General features: G+C 37.9%; 1 protein-coding gene across 3 annotated transcripts in view; it reads right to left on the reverse strand.

Annotated features, from left to right (window-relative positions):
- The window catches only part of PARG (poly(ADP-ribose) glycohydrolase), a 60,791-nt gene that overhangs the window by 30,772 nt on the left and 4,342 nt on the right, over positions 1 to 25,677 (reverse strand). For 2 of the 3 annotated variants that reach the window (XM_029963172.1, XM_018081585.2), the window contains exons 3-8: positions 23,581 to 24,564; positions 21,173 to 21,359; positions 19,897 to 20,019; positions 18,509 to 18,592; positions 17,378 to 17,452; positions 1,906 to 1,998 (exon numbers count right to left, since the gene is read on the reverse strand). In XM_029963172.1, the coding sequence (XP_029819032.1) occupies positions 1,906 to 1,998; positions 17,378 to 17,452; positions 18,509 to 18,592; positions 19,897 to 20,019; positions 21,173 to 21,359; positions 23,581 to 24,564 (1,546 nt within the window). The remainder of the gene's footprint in view (positions 1 to 1,905; positions 1,999 to 17,377; positions 17,453 to 18,508; positions 18,593 to 19,896; positions 20,020 to 21,172; positions 21,360 to 23,580; positions 24,565 to 25,677) is intronic. The other variant, XM_008929497.3, reaches the window with a different exon arrangement.

The following is a 25,677-nucleotide window of genomic DNA, read 5'->3' on the forward strand; positions in this document are numbered from 1 at the left end:
CACTTGTTATATTAGAGCAAGAGTAATTTAGGCCGTTGGTAAAGCCTTTAATCAGCAGCACCATTAAAGTCAAGAACAGTTTATTCAAGACAATTCAGAAAAGGCTCGCCTGAGAAACTGCAGATTTCTAATCAATAATAAAAAGAAAGATCAGGAAAACACAAGTTATCAAACAAAACCATGGGGAATGGAAAGGGTGAAAGATGTTGCAAATGAGTAATGTTAAAAACTGAAGTAAAAATCCACATTCAATAGCTGTATGGTTAAGAGCCCTTAAGGAATGCTTTCAGCTACAAAAACCCTGCTTTAAATTTTCCAAAGAAACAGGGAAGTCATAATTCTGTGACTCTTTTTGAATTTTTTTCCATCCTACTTTAAGAAATAGCAGTGACAGTATTTGCAGAAAGTGCATAATTATCCATTTCTTTTATAAGCCGAATGAACAAAAAGCTCAGCTTCACTTTGTTATACATCTTTTTTATCAGGCATTAGCCTCCTGATTTGGAACTTTGGCTCACAGCATTCATGGCATTTTATGTGGGTTTTTTAATTATGTGATAATATGTGGTGTGGGGGGATATATCATTCTGACTGCTTAGGAGTAACAATTACAGTAAACCCACTTGACAGGAGAAAGAGAATAGTTTTCACCTCTTCTTCCAAAATTCTCAGCCATCATCATTAGCCAGGCTCCAATAGAGCTGAGCAGCTACATTTTCATCCTTTCAGTTGTGAATACAGAAACTGCTGCTAATTTAGACTGCAGAACACACAGCCCTGTTTACTCCAGAAAACAAACAGGTTTTCCTTCATTCTTATAACTACTACATTCATGTTCACTGAATCTCATTCTGTCTTCTGGCTGTTTAATTAACACACTATACTGTGATGTCTGAAGTCATACAGCTAAAAGGATAAAAAAGCCTGGGCAGCTCACTCTGATAAGTTCTAAAACCTTATGAAAACAGAATATTTTGGATAGTGTTACACTGCAACAAATTTAGCTTTAAGCTTAACCAAAGAAATGAGTCTGACAAAGGTCTTCACAATTTACATTGCCTAGCAGTACATGATCTTTATAAAAGGCACTACTACATGAACTTGCAAGTCATGTGCTTGACTTTGTGTTCAGAAACTTTACAGCAGTCTCAAACAACTTCCTTCATCAAGTTACTGGCAAAAAAATTTAAGAACTATTCATAATTTGAAATTATGCATCTACTTTAGGACTCTCACAGCATAACAAAGTAGGGAGAGATTTTCCTGTCCAATGGAATCAATTTGGAAAATGAAAACAAAGAAGTTTACAAATTAGAGTTGTTTACCCTGCTAATGTGTTACCTACATCCTCACCTGACCAGTCTTATTCACTTTTATCAGCTTTATCACTTCCAGAACTAATTCCCACAGCATTCATAAAGAATTATCTAAGGTTTGTATGCATGCAAGTATTATATGCTCTAAGCAGAATACAATGTGTTCCCAAGCAAATGAGGGCTTTATGAAAATACCACTTCTAGGATTAAAAAAAATCTAAAATAAAAAATTAGAAGTTTCAGGATTATTCAGTTGTTCCAGTTTCTAAGTGTGATTTTACAACCTCAAATGTTGCATGGTCATTTCATTTAAGAAACACAAGAAGAAACTCCAGCATACACAAAGGAAAGTATTACTGAAGCCCAGGGTAAAACTATGACAGCAAGATTTACTTTTTTTTTTTACATGCTATTACATAATTTCAGATGTGTATTGTCTGTTCTGCTCCCGAGGCCTCAGCTGCATTCAACACAAAAATTATAGCTTTTATTAAGAAGATAACATGGTCCTGATGTTCTGAACTTAGCCATCAGCTACAGTTTGCAGAGAATGGTCTGCCACAGAACACCTGCTGGCTGTGTTGCTTACCTGAGTGCAGATAGTAGGGAGACAGAGTGCCAGCTTGACCATATCAGGAAGAATGGACTGGAAGAGATGTTGAGCCTCTGCATCTTCAAGAACCTGTTAATAACAAAGAAGAAAAAAAAAGTATTTTACCTCAGAAATAATGACTGAACAGAAAGTTTGTGGAAACAGGACCCATTCACAAGAAATGAGAAAAAAAATAAGTCTTTATGCAAATCTGTAATATTTTCACAGTGGTACCTCACTGAATTTACCTTGCAGTAATCCACTGATGGAAATACAGAAACAACTCTCAAAAGCTGCAGTTGAGAAAACATGTCACCAAATGCCCTTTTAAAGGAACCTTGAATAAGTTACCATTTGACTCTTTCCAAAGCAATGAACCAAACTCTCAACTGAAAAATCCCTACCTAACCACAAAAGTACTGGAATGCTTCACCTGAATTTCATATTCAGGTTATAGTCCAAGACGAGCACCTGTGACATTCCCCTGCTAATGGCAGCTGAAATGCACTCCTGGCTCAGACCATTGGGCCTCTGCAGCAGAAACAGGAAATCCTGTGCAAGAGGGTTCAATTCTGGGCATTTTCTGCCATCCATCCCCACCCTGTTCCCTCAAGAACCACAGCCACTGGATTACGTAGTGGGTGCAGCCTGCCTGGTCCCACATGCTGCAATCTTTTCCATCTCTTGCTGTAAAACAGCTGATACTGTGACTGTTTAAGCTGCCTCTCTCTCTCTACTGTTCTAACATTCTTCCTGAGAAGGGAAGATCAGAATTGACAACACTGAAAACAGATGGACACACCAACGTTTCACAAGGCTTCTCAAAGCTCTTATACTCAAGACAAGTCATACCAAATCCTTCATGCCCTTTTCTCAGTTCTCTCCCTGATACTGTCTAGCCCACATGTTTAGCTGCCAAAGTGTCTCAAGCCAATATATTCAGAGAAAGTCCAGAGCTTGTCTTCTAAGTTGCAGCAGCCAGTTCTGAGCTCAACATCACAACCCCAGGCTTTAGATGAACCCACTCACACCCCGATTCATGTATCATGCACCTGTTTTTAAAAGGTGCAAAAAGTTCTTTATGGTGGGCAATGCTCTTCTAAGAAAAGCTAGGGCAGGAGGCTGTAAGAAGAAAAGCAACATAAAGTGGTGCAGCTGCAATACATGAAGGAGCACAAAAGCCTCAAAACTCTCACATTCTGCCATATGAATGGGCTGAAGGAAGATCAAGAAGAGAAAAGCACATTCTTCCTTGCAGTAGAAATTTTTCCCCTGATCTAGGGATGCAGGCAGCAGATGTGACTGGCTGTTAGATTTGCATGCTGCATTTAAGGCAAAAAGCAGAGAGAATAGAACACACACCTTGCACTGCAGCTGGGGAGCGGAATCCAAAGGTCACAGTTCAGCCTGCTGCCTCCCCCCTTCCCCTGCACCCAGTGAATGTGTATTTGAGACCACTATCTCTACCAGTTTCTAGATTAAAATCATTCAAATTCTGAAATGGTGGCTTTAAAACGACAGAATATTATTTTTCAAGTAACGCTTGGAAAATAATTTGATTTACTACCAATTTCACACAAAACCAGAAGCAGACAGAACGGATGAAACAGCATGAAGGTATTATTAACTTTGGTCTCTGCAACACTTAAGACTAATTGTGAAATCACAGAAAGTGATCTTTTTAGCCATATGATCAGAGCCCTGTAATTCACATTTCAATGGAAAGTCTCATACAGCCTTCAGAGTGTAAAAAAGATACTGGCAAATCTCTTGAGAAGAGGAAAATCTGGTGCCTCTGATTCAAAGCACACTGTTCCCCATAAAGGCTGAAAATATCGTTTAAAGGCTACAATGTCTCTTCTTCTGAGATCATGAAAATAACTATAGAAATATCTTTGCTCTACCCTCTCCCACTCCAAGTAAGATAGAGGGATAAGAGTACTCAAGAAGTTAAAAACCAAAACACAAACAAATGCCCAAAGGACAAACAACTTCTGGTAGGGAAAAGGGGGAAAATAAAACAATCCCAAGACCTACACAGTTACTTTCTATGTATTATGTATGCTGCTTGTGGAGACATGCAAACAAGGTTTTAATGTAAAGTTTTAAAATGAAACAAGAACTTAAAAAGAACAGCAAGCCCAGGAAACACGAAAATCATTTGATAAAATAGAAGAGGAATCCAAGTAATATACAAATTAATACCGAAAAGAAATTTATTTTTAAGATTAGGAAATAAGCAAGATGCATCTCTCCTGTCACTGGCTGCATATGCACCCACATATTTATACAGTATAAGTCAGATATTGAAAACTATGACCTAACCTTTAACATCATCTGCTCCAGCAGGAAACTCTGCTCTGTTCTTAGGCACAATGTTTTTAAGTGCCATAAAGTAACAAAATGAGCGTTTAAAGTCTGGAATTTCAGATCTCAATACACAGAATGAATATGTAAAGTTATATCTATTCAAAAGATGACATTTAACCTTAGATGTCTACCAGGCTGTCAAATTCTGATATTCTCTCCCCTTCGGGTAACACTTCCTCTCTTTTGAACTTGACATATAAATAGTGGCTGCCATGCTTTGCTGACTGCCACAGACTGTACAGTATCACTTATCTGGTGACACATTATGGCACCAGACTTTGTCACAGCTGTCAAGACTTCAACCTTTTCTTTATGCTTCTTTGAAAACAACATAATAATAGTATAAGACAATTTCTTCCCAAAACAGGAGCAGGCCAGCAATTGCACAGCTCAGCTCTGATGCAGAATGCTTAACTACAAAGGTCACTTCTTCAACTCTGAAATTCTACTTTTCCTTCTTCTTACCTTCCTGATGTTGTAACAGAATATGCCCTCCTCTCGACATTATTTCTATGCATGGCTTTTACTAGACCTCCACTAATGAAAAGCATCAAAATTTAGAGCTGTTAATGCCCACAAGTTCTCACTGACTTCTCATTATTCTTACATGTAAATGAACTGAATTTTTTTTAAAAGCATTGGGTGCCACGAGGACCCCACAACTTCAAAAATATGACTGTTAGGAGTTCACAGACCTGGCCAAGAAACTCCTAACTCAGCACTGTTCTCTATCAAATGACCAAGCATCAACAGCCACATCCATGTAACTACAGCTTACCCTTTCTGCCCACACTCTTCCTGCACAGGTAACATTCCTGTGAGGTTTCTATGGAAAAGAACACCTGCAAATCCCTGCCTGCCCTCAGCCTCTTGTGAGCACTAACCCAGCACACCATCACAGGTGCAGCTTTGTAGACCAACCACTGTCACTGCATATGCTGAGTGCAACACAGAGCCTGGTGTTATCTGTGACAGTCTTTTCAGACTTTGAAAGCAGCAAAAAAAGAACACTCAGTCATGGAAAGTAAAAGGATTCCAGGACATGGAGTGCTGACACCACAGCTACCTCTGGCAGACATCCCATGCTGCAAATGCCAACCTGGGAGAATCCAGCATCAGCACAGAGAACACCTGGGCACAGAACTGAAGGAAGATTTATTTAGAAGGAAACCCTCTTCAGGAAGCAGTGACTTGTACCGATATAAAATCCAGCATATTTAGAGTGCCATTAGCTATTCTACTTATTTGATGCTGCTGAAAGAGGGATGTGTCATTCTATCCCCTCAAAGACATGCACAATCAGCATGTTTCACCAGTTCCCATGTTCACCTGACAATTTCCTGAGATCCTTCAGCTTGCTAATTCTACAGGAAAATAACCTAGGGGTAGGGGATAGCCTTCCTCTGCATTAGTAAGTCAAAGCAGCCTACCAAAAAGTCATGCATTATTAGATGTGTGCAGTGTGGGTGGTAGTGAGACAGAACCAGTCCTGTCCCTTTGTCAGTGGGCTACAAAAGGCAGATATCAGTTGCAAGTCTTCTCACTAAAAAAAGCAGCAATATTCTACTCAGATTGAAGCTGTTACAAGCATCTCACTTGGAAGTCAATCTGTTAGTACAGGAATGTCTGTTTCAATTCAGTAACTTTTTTCAATTCAGTAACTGTTTTCAATTCAGTAATACTTTTACCTGTGTACAACCTTTTTCAAGGCTACAACTCTGCAAACATTAAGAGAAAGAACTGAGTTTGCATTTTAAAAAAAACCTAAACATTTGTTTTATAACTTAAGGAATTCTAAAATATGAAATGGTTGACAACAATTTTTTGATAAAGGAAAATACATGAAGTACCATAGCAATTTTGGTTTTGAACAATTGAACAGGTTCTCCTTTCCTTATTACCCATACATGTCCTTTGCAGCTTCCTTCAGGATTTGAAATAAAAACATATATACACTGTTGACTTTATTCAGCCCTCCAATCATGTAAAATATGTAGGAATTTAATAAAAGAAGGGGTTATACCCTGAGGGAAAAGCGTATGGAATCAAAGCTGGAAAGCATGACTTGTCTTTTGCCAAAGAAATCACTTGGCAATTTGCTCTGGAGTGACTGATTAAATGAACATGACTTAGGGCTCCAATTCCTCAGATGCAAATGGCTCAGTGAGCCGTGGCAGAGGGACAAGCTCTTTGCCAAACCTGCACTGCAATTTAGCAAAAGGAACATTTATACTGCAGCAAAGAGGCCTGACTAAATGCAGCCATAAGTAATGGCCTCTTGTCACTATAAACCAGTCCCCCAAAACGTAACGGGCGAGGATCCTGACAGTCCTAATAAGAAGGATCTGCAGCAGTATGGGGTGATAGTGATGGTGGAGAGTTTAAATCTAAATCTGACAGCTCATCAAAGCAAACAAACTGCACATAGAGAACACAGATTTGGACAGCTCCATCTATCACATGGGAAGGCAGAGCCATCATGCCAACAGACAACCAGCATGCTAAGGCAGCAACGGCTTAATGCTTTCAATTTGTTTGGTTTTATATCCCCACACTAACTTCTGTGGCAGGACAAGGACCAATTGAATCATGTTCTTAAGGATGAAGAGGAAAACCAGAGTGCTTCCTTTAGACTATGTGTCTCTTATTTCCTAATTCTAATGGATTTTGTGCTTCTGACTTTTTCCTTCCCAGCTGCCATAATGACTCATGCTGTAAGTGCTCTGTACCATTAGTTACTAGACTGAACTGCCTTTCCAGTAACAAGCTTCCTAATGATTTTATTGTAAGATATTAAATGGTTAGAGGTGGTAATGCTGAACTAAGTAACTAGACAAACCAAATAACTTGTCTCGAATAAAATATTTCTGGATATTTTTACAGGGCATTTCGAGCCACATGGTAAATATTTCCAAGCTGAAAAACTTGATTTCAAAGAGGTGTAGCAAATAAGGGCACAAAGGGCTGTAGAGCATTGGCACAGGCTGCCCAGGGAAGTCGATGAGACACCATCCTTGGAGGTATTTAAAGAACATGTGGATGTGGTGTGCTTAGGGACATGCTTTAGTGGTGACCTTGGCAGTGTTGAGTTAATGGTTTGATTCTGTGAACTGAAAGGTCCTTTCCAACCTAAATGATTCTATGACTCTGAGACACTGAAACACCTGAGTGTGCTCAAGCAATCACAACATGTGGCTGCACCTTTACTGCACTGAGCAATGTTGTTTTCATTTTCTCTTCCTTCCAGAGCAGCCTGTACTTACTTTCTTGTTCTCCTGTCTCATACAGAAGTCACATGCTTTCAGTATACTCTTTAACACTTAAACATGGTGTTTAAGTGTTTAAGTTTAAACACTTAAATCCATGATTAGAACATCCCAGTGCCAATAAAACAACCAAGCCACTGTCTATGACACTGAAGTGTTTTACCTGAAAGTAAACCAACCTCAGACTGGCAACCTGTACTTCCCGTCTTCCCCTAATCCTTGTCATGAGTGCTTTTAAACATTACAGAATCCTAAAAGCAGACTTTCTCAATTTGTTAGTTGGAACAGCTGGGAAGAAAACAAACAAAAAAGCCAAAACAACTTTTTATTGGTTGACTTTAAAAACTAATATATTTAAGTGAATACACCTCCAAACAAGCTTCGCTAAATTGTACTCTCTACAAAGCCTTTTCTTCTGAACAAGGAAGAAGATGAATTCTACTTAAACACATTGTACCATAACTATTAGTGTACCTCATACCTAGACAGAGACACTAGGCTGCAGTCCACTAACTCGTATGCTTATGTAAAAATGACTGCTTACCATAATGTCAAATATTATACATATAAACAGATTGAAACCTATAAGAAAATAAGGAGTGGGGGGGGGTGAACATTTTAGTTCCCATTTTATTAAGTTCATTAACTTCCAAAACTGCGTCTGCCTCCTTTAGTTCCCTCACAAAACTAATTCAGTAGGAAACACACTTAGCTGTCAAACCCATCCCATTTCTTAAGCACTTGTCTGATTAGAAACCAAAGGGAGGACGAAGTAATCTTTGGAGGAAAGAGGGAGAAAGCTGCAACACTGGATTATGCAGAGAAGAATCTTATTTGAGAGGAAGAATGCTTCTGACATTTATCAAACCCACAAACTGACACTTCAAAAGCAAAAAAGAAGACAGCTTACAAGGCAGAGGTTAATTCATTTTTGTTTAATTCCCCCCCCCTCCGCAAGGCTCATTCATGTCTTCTGCCAATCCAACCCTGGAATGATCTCTCAGGTGTATCACCCGCAGCAATTGCTGCTTTGTTTTCAAAGCTTTTAAACATTCTAAATAAAATCTGACAGAAAAGTGTGTATTAATTTTTCAATCACCTCTTAATGGCCTTAGAAGCCCAGTTTGTACTTCCAAGGTACTGGAAATCTACCCTCAATCGTTTTCATTACCAATGAGTGAAATCTCAGTCCTGATTCTCGACAGGCCACCAACAGATTCTACCTGTGTGCTCTTGCAAAGAATTCTACCACTGTTAGAGGCATCACAACCATTTCCAAAGCAGTGGCAGAGTCCTGGGATGAAAAGTCAAATACTACTTTCTATGTACTTTCAAGTTACTCTTGGGAAGTAGAGGAGTGGAGAGGACAGTGACCTTGTTTCTACAGCAAGGCTGTAACATGGGAGGGGAAAAAAAAAAGTACCTTTCACCTGACTGACACAAGTTAAGAGTGAAAATGTTTCCAGGTTTATTCAAAACTGTTACCTCTCTAAATACAGTACTTGGGGAAAAATATTTAATACTGCTATGACTTTAAAACATCTGCTAAAAACCACAGTGTAGAAGTATTTGAAAGCCATTAGATATTTAATATAACTTTTTTCAACCACTTTTGAAACTGATAACCTTGGCAGTAAAAGCTTCATGAGATAACACAGCTATTACTTTTACAAAAACTGTATTTTCTTTAACATGCCAAAAAAAAAAAAAAGTCAAGCAGAGGCAGAAGGGGAAAAAGAAGGATCCAGTAAAGGTAGCACAATAGCATTGCAGATTTCATCAAATCTATAGGCTATCTTTTGCTTGACTGTCAGTATTATATAAACTCAAAAAAAACAATAATTTGAGAAAAATATCCTGTAATTAATATTATATTGGCCAAATAAGACCCTCAGATCATATTCAGGGTACACACTTTGCCCACATTGTAAACCTGCTCTTTAAAGAGTGCATGGCTCTTCAAGGAAGCAATATAAGCAAATTCAGTTTTCCATATGAAAAGAGAGAGAGAAATAAAGAACATGGGAGTACAGTTAAAATACACTTCCTTTATGCCTTCATAATCATCCAAACAATGGCAATGCCTCTTTATCACTTCTCTACTTCCATGTGCACCTTTTCCATGAGCATTCCTCTTGAAAGCTTTGACCATCAGGGTTTGTTTTGTTGTTTTGAGGGAGGGGTTGGGTTTTTCTGTTGGTTGGTTGGTTTTTTGGTTTTTTCCCCCTAACAGTTCAATACACTATAAATAAAATAACATAAAATATCCAAAAGCACAAAGCAGCTAAGGAAAGCCCCCACAACCAACAGAAGTTTCTCTCAGTCATTTGGTAGATAGGTGGGCACACATAAAGGATGACTTACACATAATCCAGTGGAAGGAAATCAATCTATTCACCAGCTCTCCGACACCAAAAGAAAACAAGGCAAATATCAGAAGACAGCTTTTAAACCCAGGACATTTATATTTACTGTGGGTTTTTTCTTTTTCAAACAGGAATGTTCTCAATACAGTGAAAAACTATGAAAGAGACCCTCAGAATGTCTTCATAAAGATCTTTATTAAAGCATTAAGTGTCCACAAACACTTAAGAGACAGTGTAAATATAACTCTACAGTGGTGTGTGCAGATATCCCTTCCCTGGTAATTCCAACTCAATAGTCAGATAGAGCTTACAAAACACCACTCAAAAAATACTCAACTGTTCTGCTAAGAAAGTACAGAAAACTAAGAATAAACCTGTAATTCAGTGTTCTATCTCCTCTGCAATGCTTAGCTTCTGCTTCAAATGTGTACAAAATGCATATTCCCCCCACCCCAGAAAAGCTCACCTTTTGTTCAGTACAGGAATAAATTCCTCTCTGCTACTGTGAAAAGAAAACCCTTCATGGCACACTCAAAAGACCTTTTCAGTTTAGATTTTACAAAGGTAATCTGATGTAATGAAAATTGCTTGAAAACATCTGGAGTAAAATAAAATCCAGCAAGGAGCACTGGATAGGCTATTTTCAGCCTTGGGACATTCTGTTTCTTGCTTAAAAGCCTACATTTGTAGTGCTGACATCTCTGTACAATGCTCACTTCTGTTAGTGCTGTCCAGACAATTATAAAAATGACTTATCAAAAACCCAGTCACCAGAACAATTTGGTACTTCAAAATTCCTTCTATTCCAGTATCACTGATTAAAGTAATCATTTTTTTCAAGCAGGTCATTCAAACAACAAAACATACCAGAAAGACTGACATGGTTCTTAAGACCAAGGAGACAGGAACGAGGTGAAGCCTTATTAGAACATAAAAATTTACCAAGATATGCACATACTTAACTGTAGTGGGTGTTTTGTGTTTGGTCTTTTTCAAATCAATGAAAATCCAGAGCTCAACCATAATCCAACTAGACTATAATGCATTTGCATCATCTTCAGATGTGTTTTTTCAGATGAAGGTTTGAAATAATGGTAAAAAAAAAGGAAGCATAATTTCCAATATTGTCCAGATGATTTCCAAAATTTCTCAAGCAAAGTTTGAGGTTATTAAGGATAAGACCACACACATGCACAAAGGCTGTGTGGTTCTGCCACATTCTGAGTATTTAATTGACAAAACAGTTAATTTTATTCAGTGCTATCAAAATGCAACCAACTCCTCTCAGAGAGGAAGTAGACACACTGCCAGTATTTGCACATCTGACTGTCTTCCTCAGTTCTCAAACATTAAGTATTCTCTACCTTAAATCAATTACCTGCATCTGACATTTTCTGAAAAGTAACAAGTCCAGGCCAAATGTGCCAGTATACTATGTTGTAGTATACATTTAAATGTATGCTACAGTTTGGCCAAAAAAGGCACTAAGCACATTCTGCAGATATTATCCCAGATTTTCCAGGTTTATACCACGACTCAGCAACACACACGTGCTAGGTGCTTCAGTGAAATATATTAGTTATCTTCTGCTTACTATTCAAAAGTGCAAAGCATAAACTAACAGAAACAAGACTGATTGTAACATGCTACACCACTCCTCACTTTAAGAATATTCTCCTATGTTCTGGAATCTGTGTGGAACACCTACAGTAGAAAAAGTGGTATCTTAGAAAGCACACATCCATATAAATATTGCTAGGCCAAAATTTAAATAGTAACCATTTGTGCAAACAAAAAATCATTTCTAGTACAATAATTAACTTCAATTTTTCAAGAGAAGGAAACCAAACTTTTGGAAGAGCAAAACATCTGTAATACAGATGTGCAATATTTGTGTAAAATAGAAGAAGTTGTATTTATACATGAATTTCTTTGTACATTTATCTTTCGTGTTATATATTAATAAGTTTATGTATTTTTAAATGACATTTATAGAAAATTTGAAAGAGGCATTTAGTGAGATTCTAGAAATTTACATAGACGCATGTAAAAGCAGATGATAACAAAGCCTCACATCACAGCTGTTCTGGACTTTTAAAAGGGTCTAGTATACAGAAGTATTATCATGCAAGTTTTAGTGGAAAGAAGTGAGAAATGGAACTTCTTTTCTAATCCTCTTTCAAAACTAATTACAGCTGTAATTGTAAGGGAAACATTTTGAAAAGTCTATATTCAATACCATGTAAAAGCGTAACTAAAGGGTGAAGAAAAATTGCAATATATTCCTTTAGCTTGGCAAGTGACTTGTTTTCTTTCTACAGGGTTTTTTATCAGATTTTAGGATAAGCTGAAATTTCTGCCATAAAAAACCCCAACTGCTAACAGTCAATTCTGAGGCAAAAACCAGTGAACTCATGCTTGACTGGAAAAGGAGAAAAAGGAGCACAGATAAAGTGCTCTGGTATGTTCCTCCTTCATGCTGAAGGTCCTTCTCTGTAATTAAGTATAGACAGGGAAGAGACTGGTCTTTTTAAAGAGCATTGTCATGTTTCTTTCAATCTGATAGAAAAATCCCAATGTAAAAGTTAAGACAGCTTCTTTCATAACATAAAAAGATTTCCTCAATGCCTAATTTATATGGGAATCAAGAGTAAATATGCAATTTCTGGTCATTAAATAGATTGATTGGCTTCAAACAGCTTTCTCAGAAGACAAAAAGACCACAAGCCATCCATACACAGGCACTGTAGACCCACACACACACTTCTTCCTACACTAAAAGCCAAATCTAACAGCTGGAAACTGAGTATTATATAGTGGAGAGTGTCTTTGTAAAAATACTGATAACATATCCCCTTTAAGTATTCCTACTTGAGTCAAGTAGGCACCAAGGGTTTAAAGTTCTACAGAGAGCCTGGAAAAGCAAATTTCAAAAGACAGAAGTGCCTTCAAGAGAGGTTCATTTAAAATGTCAATTACCTTTATTATGTTTTCCTCCTAAAAGAGGGCAGTGCATAGAGCCCATGCCTTTCTGTCAGCAACACCTCATACCAATGCTACACCACAACGGGCCCTGCATGACAAAGCCACTTCTATCTCAGCCTCAACTCAGAAAAGTCATAAGAACATAAAAATGGACAAAAGTTCATCAAAGCCCATCAAGAAAAGATGCCTCAAAAAGTCTAACAGCAAGAAAACCAAGTAATCAGCAGCACTTCCTCACAACACACTTCGCTTGCAGTAATCAGTCTGAGACATTTCCAGAGTCCATCGCAGTACCTGTGTCGGTGTCAATGGGATTTTTCTTACAGCAACTTCTCCAAATCCCTTCAAAACCTGATGTAAGGCCACAGCATCCTCTATGTCCCATGACAAGGGGTTCCACAGCCTTCTGTTCAGTACCCCAGTAAGTAATTACTTTAGCCTGGTGTTGAAACCTTTACTGGGTAGGAACACTCAGCTGCTGTCCCTTAACTGCTGTACTAGAAGAAAGCACAGCCATTTCCTCTTTACCCTTTCCTACATTCATTTTGGGCACCACTGTTATACCCATTACTCACATCTCTCTTACCTAAGATGAAAAGGTGGAATTCTCCCAACTTATTTAGACATTCTTCATATGGGAACTATTTTACACCATTCCTGACTCCTCTCACTGGATCATCTGCATTTCACAGATACAAACTTTCCACTGAGATGATCAAGATCAAAGAGTCCAGAAGAACAAAAACAGTTATGGATACAATGTACTGTACCCTCCAGGATGTATTGTGATCCATTTTTCTGATGACTCACAGAAGCTCAGAGATAATCACTGTCCACGCCACACAAATTTACCTGAACTCAATCTCTGGTCTACACTTAAGAGATCAATCAAACTTACATCAAAACTATTGGCAATTTCCAATACACAAATAAGCACCAAAGACTACAGTTTGTCTTCTAATCACATGCCTAAGTATTGGATATAATCCTTTTCAGCACTGAACAGCATACAGACATCATTTCACAAGTGACATTTTAAACAGGTATTTGGGGAATCCTAAATGCTAACTCTGATTTTAAGGATAACAGAGGTTCTCTAACATCAAGGTTCCTGAAGCTTCACAACATAAATCCTACTGACTTAAGTTCTTGTATACTATGCAACTAAAACTGAGTTTAAAGGAAGGATCACCTTTCAGGAAAGTTATGCCCTGCTTATACAATGTCACATCATTTTCAGATTAAAACACTCCTCTGTTCCTGAAAGAGAAGTAAGTAAGAAGAAGAGTTATGCTTAAGCTCTATGAGACTTTAAAACCAAAGCATGTCCAAAACAAGCAGGCCCAATCTAAAGCAGTAGACCACATGACTGTATTAAATGACAAAACCCTACTTCTTCCTTTACATAAAGTTGCTGCCGTTGCAGATTAGTCTAAGGTATAAGTCTTTAATGACTGAACCAGACTTTTTATTTCATGCACTTGGGAAAAAGCAAAATAACTTGGTCTTGCCTGGAAGTGGAAGGGCAAATCTGCAAAAAAAAGAAAAATAAAAAGTACTACAGTACATAGCACTGTTGAGCAAAAGGGTGTAATTAATACCAAACTCATCATCATTCACATAAAAAAAGCTCATCTACAGCACATTGTGGGTCCCAGTACAGCTCCATCCATAGTGGCTTCCTCACTTTTCCTTTTCTACTTCTTGCTTACTCTTTCCTAAACTTTTCCTAGGTAAGGCCTGGAGAAACAGATGCAAGGATGACTTCCAAGTGACAAGAACTTTGCACACAGGAAGAAAAATCTTTACACTAATAACTTGCAGCCACTAAGTAATAACTTGAATAAATCCTAAGCCTGTCTGTCAATATTAACAGACAGATGGCAAAACAAATTAATACAGTGTGAAAACGCTTTAGAGGACAACAAAACTATCAGATATCTGAAGCAAATAAGCCATCCAGATCTTTTTGTACATTATTCTAGAAACAAGTTCTATGTCCTATGTATAAATTCTATGAATTTTTAAAAAGAAACAAACAAAAAAAATCCAAGCTTCCAAATTTACTTCACTACACAAACAGGAATTTTACTTCCACACATAAACTGACATTCAAAAGAATCTTTTGAGAAGTCTGAGAGCTCCCTCTTCTGCCAACACTTTTAACAACTGCAGAACTGGTCAGGCTATCTTGTTTTGGAAAAAAATTCTGGCTCACATGCATTTTATGTATGTATTTCCTATTAGTTAAGAAAGCTGAAAGTGTTTTAATCCTAAAGGAAAGAAACTTAAGCCAAAGAAACTGGTAATTACTGTTATTATAAGACAATTTACTTGAATCTTACAGAGTAGGATTTAAAAATAATGCATATTTTGATCATGTAACTTGGAAGGAAACTACCTAAAATAGAATCACAATGTAAGACTGACAGAAAAACCTTCAAGAGATTAATAGATTAGGTGAACAGTGTCCATAATCAGAAGTTAAAACAACAAATGGCTTTTTATAATTTATCAAACACAGACCTATTGAAGTAATATCTGAATACAGTGGCCTCCAATCCCTAAAAGAGACACCACCAGATTTGAGGACACAGTTCTCTTCTAAATCAGACCACAGAATTTTTGGCTAAGCATGCACTGAAAGTCAATACCATCCAAGAATATAAGTAGATATTTACACAACCAGACTCTGCTCTAATCTTTTTCTTTTAATATATATTTGTGCCTATTTTTCCTTCTGTTGAGCTACTGCCACTCCCTTTGGGCTGATTGCTGAAGGCAGCTTTCCTTTCCACCAACCCCCTCAACCTTTGCTGGGTGAACATCACCTGAAACAATTCCCCTGTACTCTCAAAACTGTAGGATAAACATGAAAATACACAGGCCCTTGGTATGCCCTTAATCACTAACTGCCAAATACAGTAAACTCAAAAGCACTACAATTCACTACAGTTTGCATATTTAGGTCATTTCCACACATGTCAATATTCACTCAAGAGCTTAAGTAGACTGCAAACAGTCTTTGAAAGCAGATGTCTTGTTAACTCAAAAATCTTGAAGAGTTCACACATCCCTTTATAATACAAAAGACTCAAGTATTCCTCTACAAAATGTACCACATCCATGTGGTCTGTTCACTAAACTCAATACATTCAACAACACAAGCCAGGCTAAGATTTTGCTCCTTTGGTCTACAAGAGGCCACTGTGTCACAAGCACTTCACTCTTTCTTATTTAATATACTGCTGCACACTCTTTAACTTGGTCTAAAATCTGTGTATGAAACAGCCCTCCCCCCTTCATCTGGTAACCCCACAAATAAATCATCATTCCCAGGGTACAGAAATTTACTTTTCATCCCAGTGAAAGATTGATGACTGAAACACAGTTTATTTCCCTATTGTCCCTCTCTTCTCTGGAGACAGCTGATATTACTTATGCTCTCTGGCTGATGATCTCTGGATCTAATCACCCACCCATAGTTTCCAAAATCCCAAATGCACAACATGAACATGCCAGGACAAGCTCAGTTGCTCTTGTAGCAATATGATGCAAACCTGGTACATCCCTGAGTCAGATTTTTAACTAAGGAGCACTTGCAGTTTAAAACATTCAAATGTAAATATGTGTACTTTAATAACACAAGAGTGAACAGCTGAACAGGCCAACTGAATTTCAGCTGGTACAAGCATCAACAGCAGCAAGGAGGCCAAATGTCCACACCTCTACCACCAAGCCAAGGTGGCCCAAAAAAGAGAGGCTCTGGAGGTGAGAGGAGGGAGCACTAAATCAGCAGGATGGGTGAGCACAGTAGCTCTCATGGCTTGCAAATATGGTACCACCAGCATTTTTATAACTACCTTTTGTCAATAATAACAATACTGTGCTGCATGCTAAAGAAAACTCATTCTGTGAAAGAGCCCCCACACGTAAGGGACACAGGCAAGACAGAACACCTCCTCTGACCCCATGACCCAAGCAGACCTCTATTTACACACACAACCAGCAAAATTAGCTTCAAATCAAATTTAGTTTCCACTGAACCTTAATAGAGCTTAGCAAGCCCCTCCCAAGAAAACAAGCACATGTGCTTTAGAAGTACTTCTGAGCTGGTGGAATAAAAATACAATTTCTACTGCATCTCATTTAATCTCCCGCAATGCTTTAATTAGAAGTTTCTGATTATCAGTCAGGATTGATTTCATAAAACACAGAAAGGGCATTTTTCACCTTACCTTCAGTAAGTTTAGGTGTTACTGAAGCACCCAAATTACATGTTTAAGATTTAAAATTAAGCCAGTTTATAAAGCATAATTATTGTCTCAGCTGAAGTTACCAGTCAAGGAGCTGTTCACATAGATGATGACTGCAAACCCTTTACTCTTGAAAATGGAAATAAAGCCAAAAACATTGAGGTATATAGGCAAAGTAGTCACTTTTATTTTACTTTTCTTCCTACTTTACATCAACTTGTTTTACCTTCTCACAGAAGTCAGTAAGAGCTGTGAAGTCCCATTTCTTGGAATAAGCAACGTTGTACCTCAGTATGGCTTCCTAGGGAAAGAGCACAACAAAACGGAGTTTAGAGATAATTATTAAGGGAAGAAAAACCAGGTCAGGAAATTCCCCTGTTGAAGGAACAGCACCATCTGGTGGCTAAAACCTGCCATAGAGCCCACCAAAATCCATAATATTAATACAGTGCAATTCCATGACACTGAACTCTCTATATTAGGTTTAACACTGAATAAGCTTCAGTCTACAGGTTTTTCCTCCTGGCACAAAACAAGACAAGCCATGCCTGGATCTGCCAACACACAACATCAATGGTTTGCACCCCATGCTTGCTCTTGTTAAAAATACCAATAAAAGGTGTCTCTTAGCAATATAGTAGAAGTTGTACCAGTTTAGGGACTTAAAGAAACAAAATTAAATAGGCCCTGTACAACACCACCCCCTTGAAAAAATTCATGAGAAAAATATACCAAATAAAACTATTGTCAAGGGGAGTCTCACCAGTTGCTGGGGAAGCACTATTTATTCATTTAAAGTTTATCTGTAGCATTCTCCTCCTTTCCCTGCCTTTCAGGTATAATCTAAATTACATTATTCTTCACAAAAAAACATAATACCAATTCTGAGCTGCTCCAAGTCACAATTCATGCAACGTAACTGCAAGTTATCAACAGAGCTCTAGTCTCCAAACTCTCCAGATTTTTGTCAGCAGCTTGAATGGTTGCAATTCTAGTGGAGTGAACTGAAGCAAAAGTTACTATTTCAAACTCTCCCACCTGTGCATCCCCTACCATCTGGCTACAGAAAGCCCTCATGCTACATTTACCACAAACTAGTAGATACTGCTGGACAAACACAGCTTTATGTAAACTTAAAAAAGACAATAATTTTCATAATACCTAATAAATTCAGTGCTAACACTCAGGACTCATTGAGAACTTCAATTCATTAGGTAATCCCTTGAACAGCATAGATTTTTTTAATAATTTATTAAGTAATTAAATAAATAGGCTTGAGACAGGATCACTATTAGTACACAGAGAACCTGAATGTACTTATATGTACCTAGGTTTGATTTCAAATTGACAACCTTACCTTCAAATCATGTGAGCAGGTAAATTTGTTAAGTAAGGCAGTTTGGATTAGCTCCCATCGACTTCCAGCAGTTCTATCTCCATTCTTTAAAGCAAAAGCCCAAAACAATGTCAGATTAAGTTATCCAAAACAGAAAGACACATTTACTAATAATTGTCTTCCTTCACATATTTTTTTTAAATAAACTTTGCTTTATTTGTAAAGTTCTTTAAAAATACACATCTTTTGAGTATCTGCAAAGTAACTTCTGCAACTGCTAGTCCACTGCATTTTACTTCTCCAAGAGTTCATTTTTAATTGAAGCATTCACAAAATTCATAGAGCTCTTTTTCCACAAACACAGCACTCTTCCTCATGCCATCTCAAGAGGGACAAATAGTGTTCCATTCATTCCTTGCAAAGAAAGTGAATTTTGAGGATAAAACACAACCACACTTTATAAAATCTGCAACTCGAAAATATAAACTGAACTTTATAAAAATGTAACTTCAAGAACATTAAAGGCTTGGAAGACAGAAGCATATTGCTGTGGCTGACACTCATGCCAACCCAAATTTAAGACATTCTGTGACACTTTTCCTCAACAGAAAGTCATATTGCCCACTGCAAGCAATAATGACATTTCTTCTGAGACTACCACATCTTGACTATTTCTTACAAAGGTAGAGACAAATCATCTTGCTCATCTGGCAAAGAAAGATCTATCTTATCAACATGTTATCTCTGAAACATCAATTAAATTCATATTCTGCTCCATCTTTGAAATTGATAAATGAAAAGGCTGAGTGTATTTCATAGAGGCTATAGGAATTTTCTGTTCAAGAGTCAAGTACCAATAATCATTACACAGTTTTCACTATAAGACACACTTGCTGATTTTATTCACTATAGTCTGAAGTATTTCAGTGGGTATGTTTAAGTAAGTCTCAAGCAGTGACAAGAAATACCAGATCAACAAACTATTCAGGGCCAACTCTAACCTCTGCCACTGTTTCAGCAGAACAACAGTCAGACACACCTCACTGTCAAACTGTGGTTACAAATTCACTCACATCTGTTGGCATTGCAAATGGCTTCACACACACACAAAATATATATACCATATAAACCCATAAGTAAATAAATACATGATTTATAAGGAGCTTAAGCTTCCACTCCATTTAAGCATAGAAATATACACATCATCAACTCATTTGCTAGCTAAAATAATTACCAGGGAAAAAAGTCTTCTGCTCTGTCTGGAGCATCATGACCCAGAATCCAGCTTTTCAGACTTGATTTTCTCATTCCATACACAGTTTGACAACTGAGCAAATGCAGTAGACTGAAAACTCATCTATGTGTAAACAAAGTTATTTGATTACACAACTGTAAATACTTAATCTTACCTCATCCTCTACAGGGTATAAATTTTGTTCTGAGCAGGGCATTTTAACATGCTTGTTGTCCCACAAATCTTTGTAGTGAGTTGGAAAAGGTTTAGGTACCTCTCCTTCCCTCAGAAGATCTACCTGCAACACAGAAAGAGAGGGGGGAAAAGCTCAGACCCTACTTTCAAGTTTCTAAATGGAAGAAATAAAAAGCAAGCAAAAACATAGTTTAATAAAGCTCTCATCTACAACCACCCTTTGTGGAAAGGGGTAAGCTACAAACTGACCACACAAAGGATGTTCAGTTAGAAAAAAATCCATCTGTTAATCTTACATTATACTTCTTGAAAAGAATGCTACCTTATCATTTGACCTCTTGAAACACACTCAAGTAAAGGTGGCATAATAATAATATTTAATTATTATCCAACTACCAGTTAAAGATTTTCTCATTTATGAATTTAAGTATCTATACAGTTTCACCCAAATATTTTCAAAATATAATTCCAAATAGTCATGTTCAGAAATAATATTTTTTAACCTAACACTGAAAAGGATGAGAAATTATTATAGATAGAGCAATATTTCAAATTTTCTCCACAGAACGTCAGAAACATAAAACCAAATAACACAATGTTCTTAAACACTTAATTTGATATACAGCCCTCAGGCAGAACTGATTGTCTCAGAATGTGTGTTTAAACTCAAGGTGCTTTTGTTTTGGCTGGGATTTATCCATGATCCTACGGGTTTCTGGTCACATTTTATTTCAACAATAATTGGACTGAGCACTGATCCAAAGGATTAAAGACAAACATATCAGATTCAATCTAAAATGAAGCAGTAAAATTGCTAGAAATTCTTCTTCATTCTTTGTCTTTTTTCATATCTTGAACCTTTTGTACATCTTGAACCCAAACCAGAAATCATATCAAAATGAAAATACAGAATGAAAGTGCTGGAAGTACAAATTTTACTTGCAGATGTATTTAAATTCCCACAGTTTATAACTCAGACAAGGAAGCACACACACCCACATGCAAAACAAAAATACTTCTTCCTAAGAAGACACAGGCAGTAAAACCATAATTCTGTTTCCTGTGGATTTTAATATCCTAATTCTGCATCAGAAAAATCAATTTTCAGGAAATTCAGTTGCCCGAGCCCACTCACAAGGAATGGCAAAGAACAGTATTAGCAGAATGTTGAAATCTAAGCCTAACATTTAGCATTCCCCATTCCTGAGCAGCCCAGTAAGGAGTTTGGTGCCAGGTGACACCCTGAGCCATCATACCCTGACGGTCACGGTGTGGTTGGCAGAGGGGCGCAGGTGAGGCAGGCGGGCCCCGCACGCCGGCATCCTCCTCATCTCCTCCATCGGCGTTCCAAACCACTTCTTGTTGCTTGGAAGAGGGGGTGGCACATATTTAGCAATCTTCCTTCCTGGCCTCTGGGGTTTGAATTCACACTTTTCTTTCCTGCTGTCAAAATAAAATGCGTTGAAACATTTTATTTCCACTGAAAAAACCTGGTAGGTAAATACACGAACTTCCACCCCAGGGTTACAATCATAACAGAGTCAGTTTATGTGCCAGCCTTTGCTCTGGCCCCAGGATAAAGCTCTATCTGGGGAAAACTCCCACCATCACCAACCTCCTCCTCCCCAGCACAGACAAGTACGTGATGTCTACCAAAACACTCTTCTCTACAGGCTGCAAACACCTCCACAGAACTGCAGTGGGTTATCCTCTGCAGAGCCATCCTCCCCAACAGGATCTCTCTATCCATGGGCAGGAGGCAGACTCAGTGGTCTGCATCTGTCAGGCTACCTTCTACAGCCTGTTAGAAAACAAATGTGTGCATGCACAAACGCACATATTCCCTCCTCAAAGTGAAAATTAAAAAAAGAAAAAAAGCAAACAAATTCCTTTAGCACCCTTTCTCACTGGGGTTGTATTTCTCACGTCAGGCACACAATACTTGCAATGGAAGTAGACATTTAAAAGCAATCAAAAAAAAAACCCACTTGCAACATTCAAATATAGGCAAGAGCAGATGAACTAATCATCTTTAATGGTCAAAGGTATTTGCATGGATCTGGGATGTTTTGGGGAAGAAAAATCTGAACCTGTTGTATGTTTGACATAACACACTGAGTCCTGGCCCCTGTGCACAACCCTGGCACAGCATTACTGATGTCTGAAACCTGCTTCATACACTACTGCTTCTTCCCCTGCAAGTTAAGACCTGGGCCAGTCTTATCTGCTGTAGACCTGGTCTAACAAAAACCTTTAGCAGTAAACCTTTAGGATTTTCTAATCACCCTCTTAAGCACTATAGGCAATACCACTATTTTTCCTGGCACTGAGGTTTATAACCTTCATATTATCTTGTTTAGGCCCCAGAAGGAAAAAAATCATCTCTTTATAGCCTCATGCTCTACCTTACTGATTATTCTGTAAAGCACTGATAGAATTCCCATCTATCCACAAAAAAAACCCCACTTTTGCATGAGTTTCCCCTCTCAAACATCAGTTTATTCTAACACACAATGCTCTAGCACTGAAAAATACAAGCCTCAACCTCTGCTGCTTTGCTCAACAGCAATTCATTTAAATTAATGAAAAGAGAACTCTCTACAGCCATTATTTTAAACGTGAAAACCCCTATTTCCAGACTTTTTTTTAGAAAAAATGGATGAAGAATTTGCTAAGAACCACCTTTCTTTTTGTTTCACATGCTCAGTCTATTCTTAAGATTTCTCAAATGCCACTCATTAGCCACCCTCTGTCAGTCTCTCCTCCATTTCCTGGAAAAGTTTCTTGTCCTGCTCCTCACATGCAGAAACCATGTCCCAGTAAAGACCTGTGAAACTCCTTCCTTGCCCTTCAGGACTTGAGTCTAGTGACATAATTGCATGTTATACCAACACACACAGCCCTTTTGTTTCTGCTCACTTCTTAGCTGCTAATTCACTTTCTCAGCTCCCACTGGAATCTAAGCTCTTCAGAGCAGAGATTATCCTTTTGTCCTTACACAACACCTGGAGTTCAGAGTCCCCATGCTCATGGCTTCTATGTCCATTGCTGTAGTGTGTAACCATGGGTCCTTCTCTCTAACAAATTATGGATAAAGCCAAACAAAACAAAACAAAAACAAACAAATAAAAAAAGAAACAGATCTCTACAACTGCTTTCAAAGGTGAATTTTTTCATATCTATTGCAATCAAAGCATCAATAGCACTGATGGTTCAACAAAGCAAGATTCACTGTTTCCGACAGGTAAAACTAATAGAACTGAAAAAATATCAGTTTCTTCAAGTATTTTGAATTAAATGCTGAATGCTAAAGATACTCCACAAAGCACTCCTGTATCACCATTCATTTTCAAGCATTAAAAATCCTATGGTTTAAATCACTACTTTGATAAAGAAAATCAACTTCCTACAGTGTCTTAATCCCCAATTTTAACAGATCTCAAATTATTTTAAAAATTTCACTGTTTGTCACTGGACAAACATCTCCTTTAAAGGTACAAGCAGTCCTAATAAAAATAAGTTCAATCTTATATCAGAGTTGTCTTTTTGTCTTAAACTATATTTTGCAAAACTCTTTATATCATCCAGCCTCCAAAGTTCTGTGGCCAAACAGGAAATTTTCAAGCATGAAAATAACAGATGGAGCAGACAGATGGAACACTACCTTTTCTCCTCAACTTTAGGTATCCTCATGAAGTGAGAGGTGATTTTGGAGTCTCTCTTCACACTCTGTTTTGCACCTTTGAATTCTGATGATGGAGTAGGAGAGATTCCAGGTGGCTTTGTATGCAGACCATCCTCCTTAACCGAATTATCTGTTTCCTCAAAGCTTCCACAGACCTTGGCAGAAAAACGTGACTTTCTAGACTCCAATTCAGCATCCCCATATTGAATTCTAAAAGATTTGTTTATGGATTTTGACATATTATTCTCCTCTCGCTCATCCAGAAATGGACTTGTTTCTTCATCAGCCTCTGACCCGTGGCAGCTATTTTTGGAATTATCTACATCCATTGGTGACTCTGGTTCACTCTCTTTCTCAAAAGCAGGTGAGTCCCCTGAACTGCTCTGACATTTGCTCAGTTTCCCAGGACCTCCAAGATCAGGTATACAGGCATCACAACCAGCATCTGAAAGTGGACTTTCTGGAATGACATCCCCTTCCTCTTGTTCACCCATCAAACAGACAGAATTGCAACTCTTCGGCTTCTGTGAATTGCATGAAGCCACCTGTCCACCCGTGTCACTGTCCCTGGAAGGAGCTTTTGTATTTCCTGTTTTCAAAGACTGGCCTGATGACAGCTTCCTCTGAGTCCAACTCTCACTGCTCTCCTCACAGCCTCTCTGGGCCTGCTGGCCAGTTCTGTGCATCTGATCAATGTTGGCATTTTTAAAGAGGTCTCCAGACTGCTGCCCCTTCACAGGATCTGTCTCCAAGGCTGTGTCTTTGTCCTCAGCCTCCCAGTTACACATGTTGCCTGCCTGAAGCAAATTTACAGGCTTTGCACCAACTTCCACAGACATTTTTGTGTAATTTTGCTGACAAGTGCTCTCTAGTTTTTTCACATCATGCTCACAAAAGTTCTCTTTTTTAATGGAAGTCATCTTGGGATTTACTTCAGTATTGTTATTAATTTTGCTGTGTGAGCTGCGGAAGAGAAGTCAGGGAATTCAATGTCTGATTTCCAAATGAAATTCCTGTAAGTATTTTTTTTAAGGAACAATGACAACCAAACAATAGAAAGTAGAGATTTTTACTCATTCTACTCTGTAAGTGAGTACTACCAGGATCAACAACTTTTACTGCACTGAGGAATGTAGCTCAGCAGCAACCTATTTCCATTTAAAGGCTCCAAAAGATGATGAATCAGTTGCTTACCTTAGGAATCTATTCATTATCCTTATTTTCATACCTAAACAGTAAGAGGCTGTACCCTCATACTGTTACAGCTAAATAGCTAAATATTTAGCTATTTTCTCCAGATGAAAAAACATTAGAAGTCATGATAAAGTCCTCCATAACTTTCGTTTTTATCTGTTAATACAGTGAGCAAGGAAATTGGTGGGTTTAGGGCCTTTCCCTCAGAGCTACAAATTCAACTTTTAGAAGAGCAGGGCACAACAGTCCAAAGTCTCAAAAACATCCAATTACTCCCTTACTTTTATAAACAGCCCATGACTCTTCAAAAAAAAAAATAAAAATCACCATACAAAGGCACAAGTGTAAAATATATTTAGAACTGATAATAAATTTAAAAGATACATTACATCAGTTATTTTTTAGGAGAAAAATAACCTGATTTGTCCTTGTGTAAGACAGTGCAGGATAGAAATGTGTCCTAATGGTTACACAGAGAAATGAACTGAACTTTGTATGAGCAGAGGAAACTTTTCAAGACGACATAGTCATTTCACATTTACGTACTAATTTGTGTGTCCGTGCATTGATAAAGAAAATTACTTAGATGGCACATGAATATTAAAAAAACCCTGATTAGTCTTGGTGAATACACTGCTCTGAACAGTATCTTCTCCTGAATGTATTGGTACAACTCTGTATATTACCAATGCAAACCAAACTCTGTGTCTGGTCATTGCCCAGCTTCCCATCTACAGTAAAAAGGAAAATATGCAATTATCACACAATCCTAAATTCAGCAACTGAACATCTCAGCAGATTCCCGAAGGCATTAATTCTCTCCATGAATGATAACAGACCTCTTCTAAAAGACCACTCAGGGTTAGGACAGAGCATTCACAC

Source organism: Manacus vitellinus, unplaced genomic scaffold, assembly GCF_001715985.3.
Source record: "Manacus vitellinus isolate BGI_N305 unplaced genomic scaffold, ASM171598v3 scaffold_54_pilon, whole genome shotgun sequence".
Taxonomy (NCBI): Eukaryota; Metazoa; Chordata; class Aves; order Passeriformes; family Pipridae; genus Manacus; species Manacus vitellinus.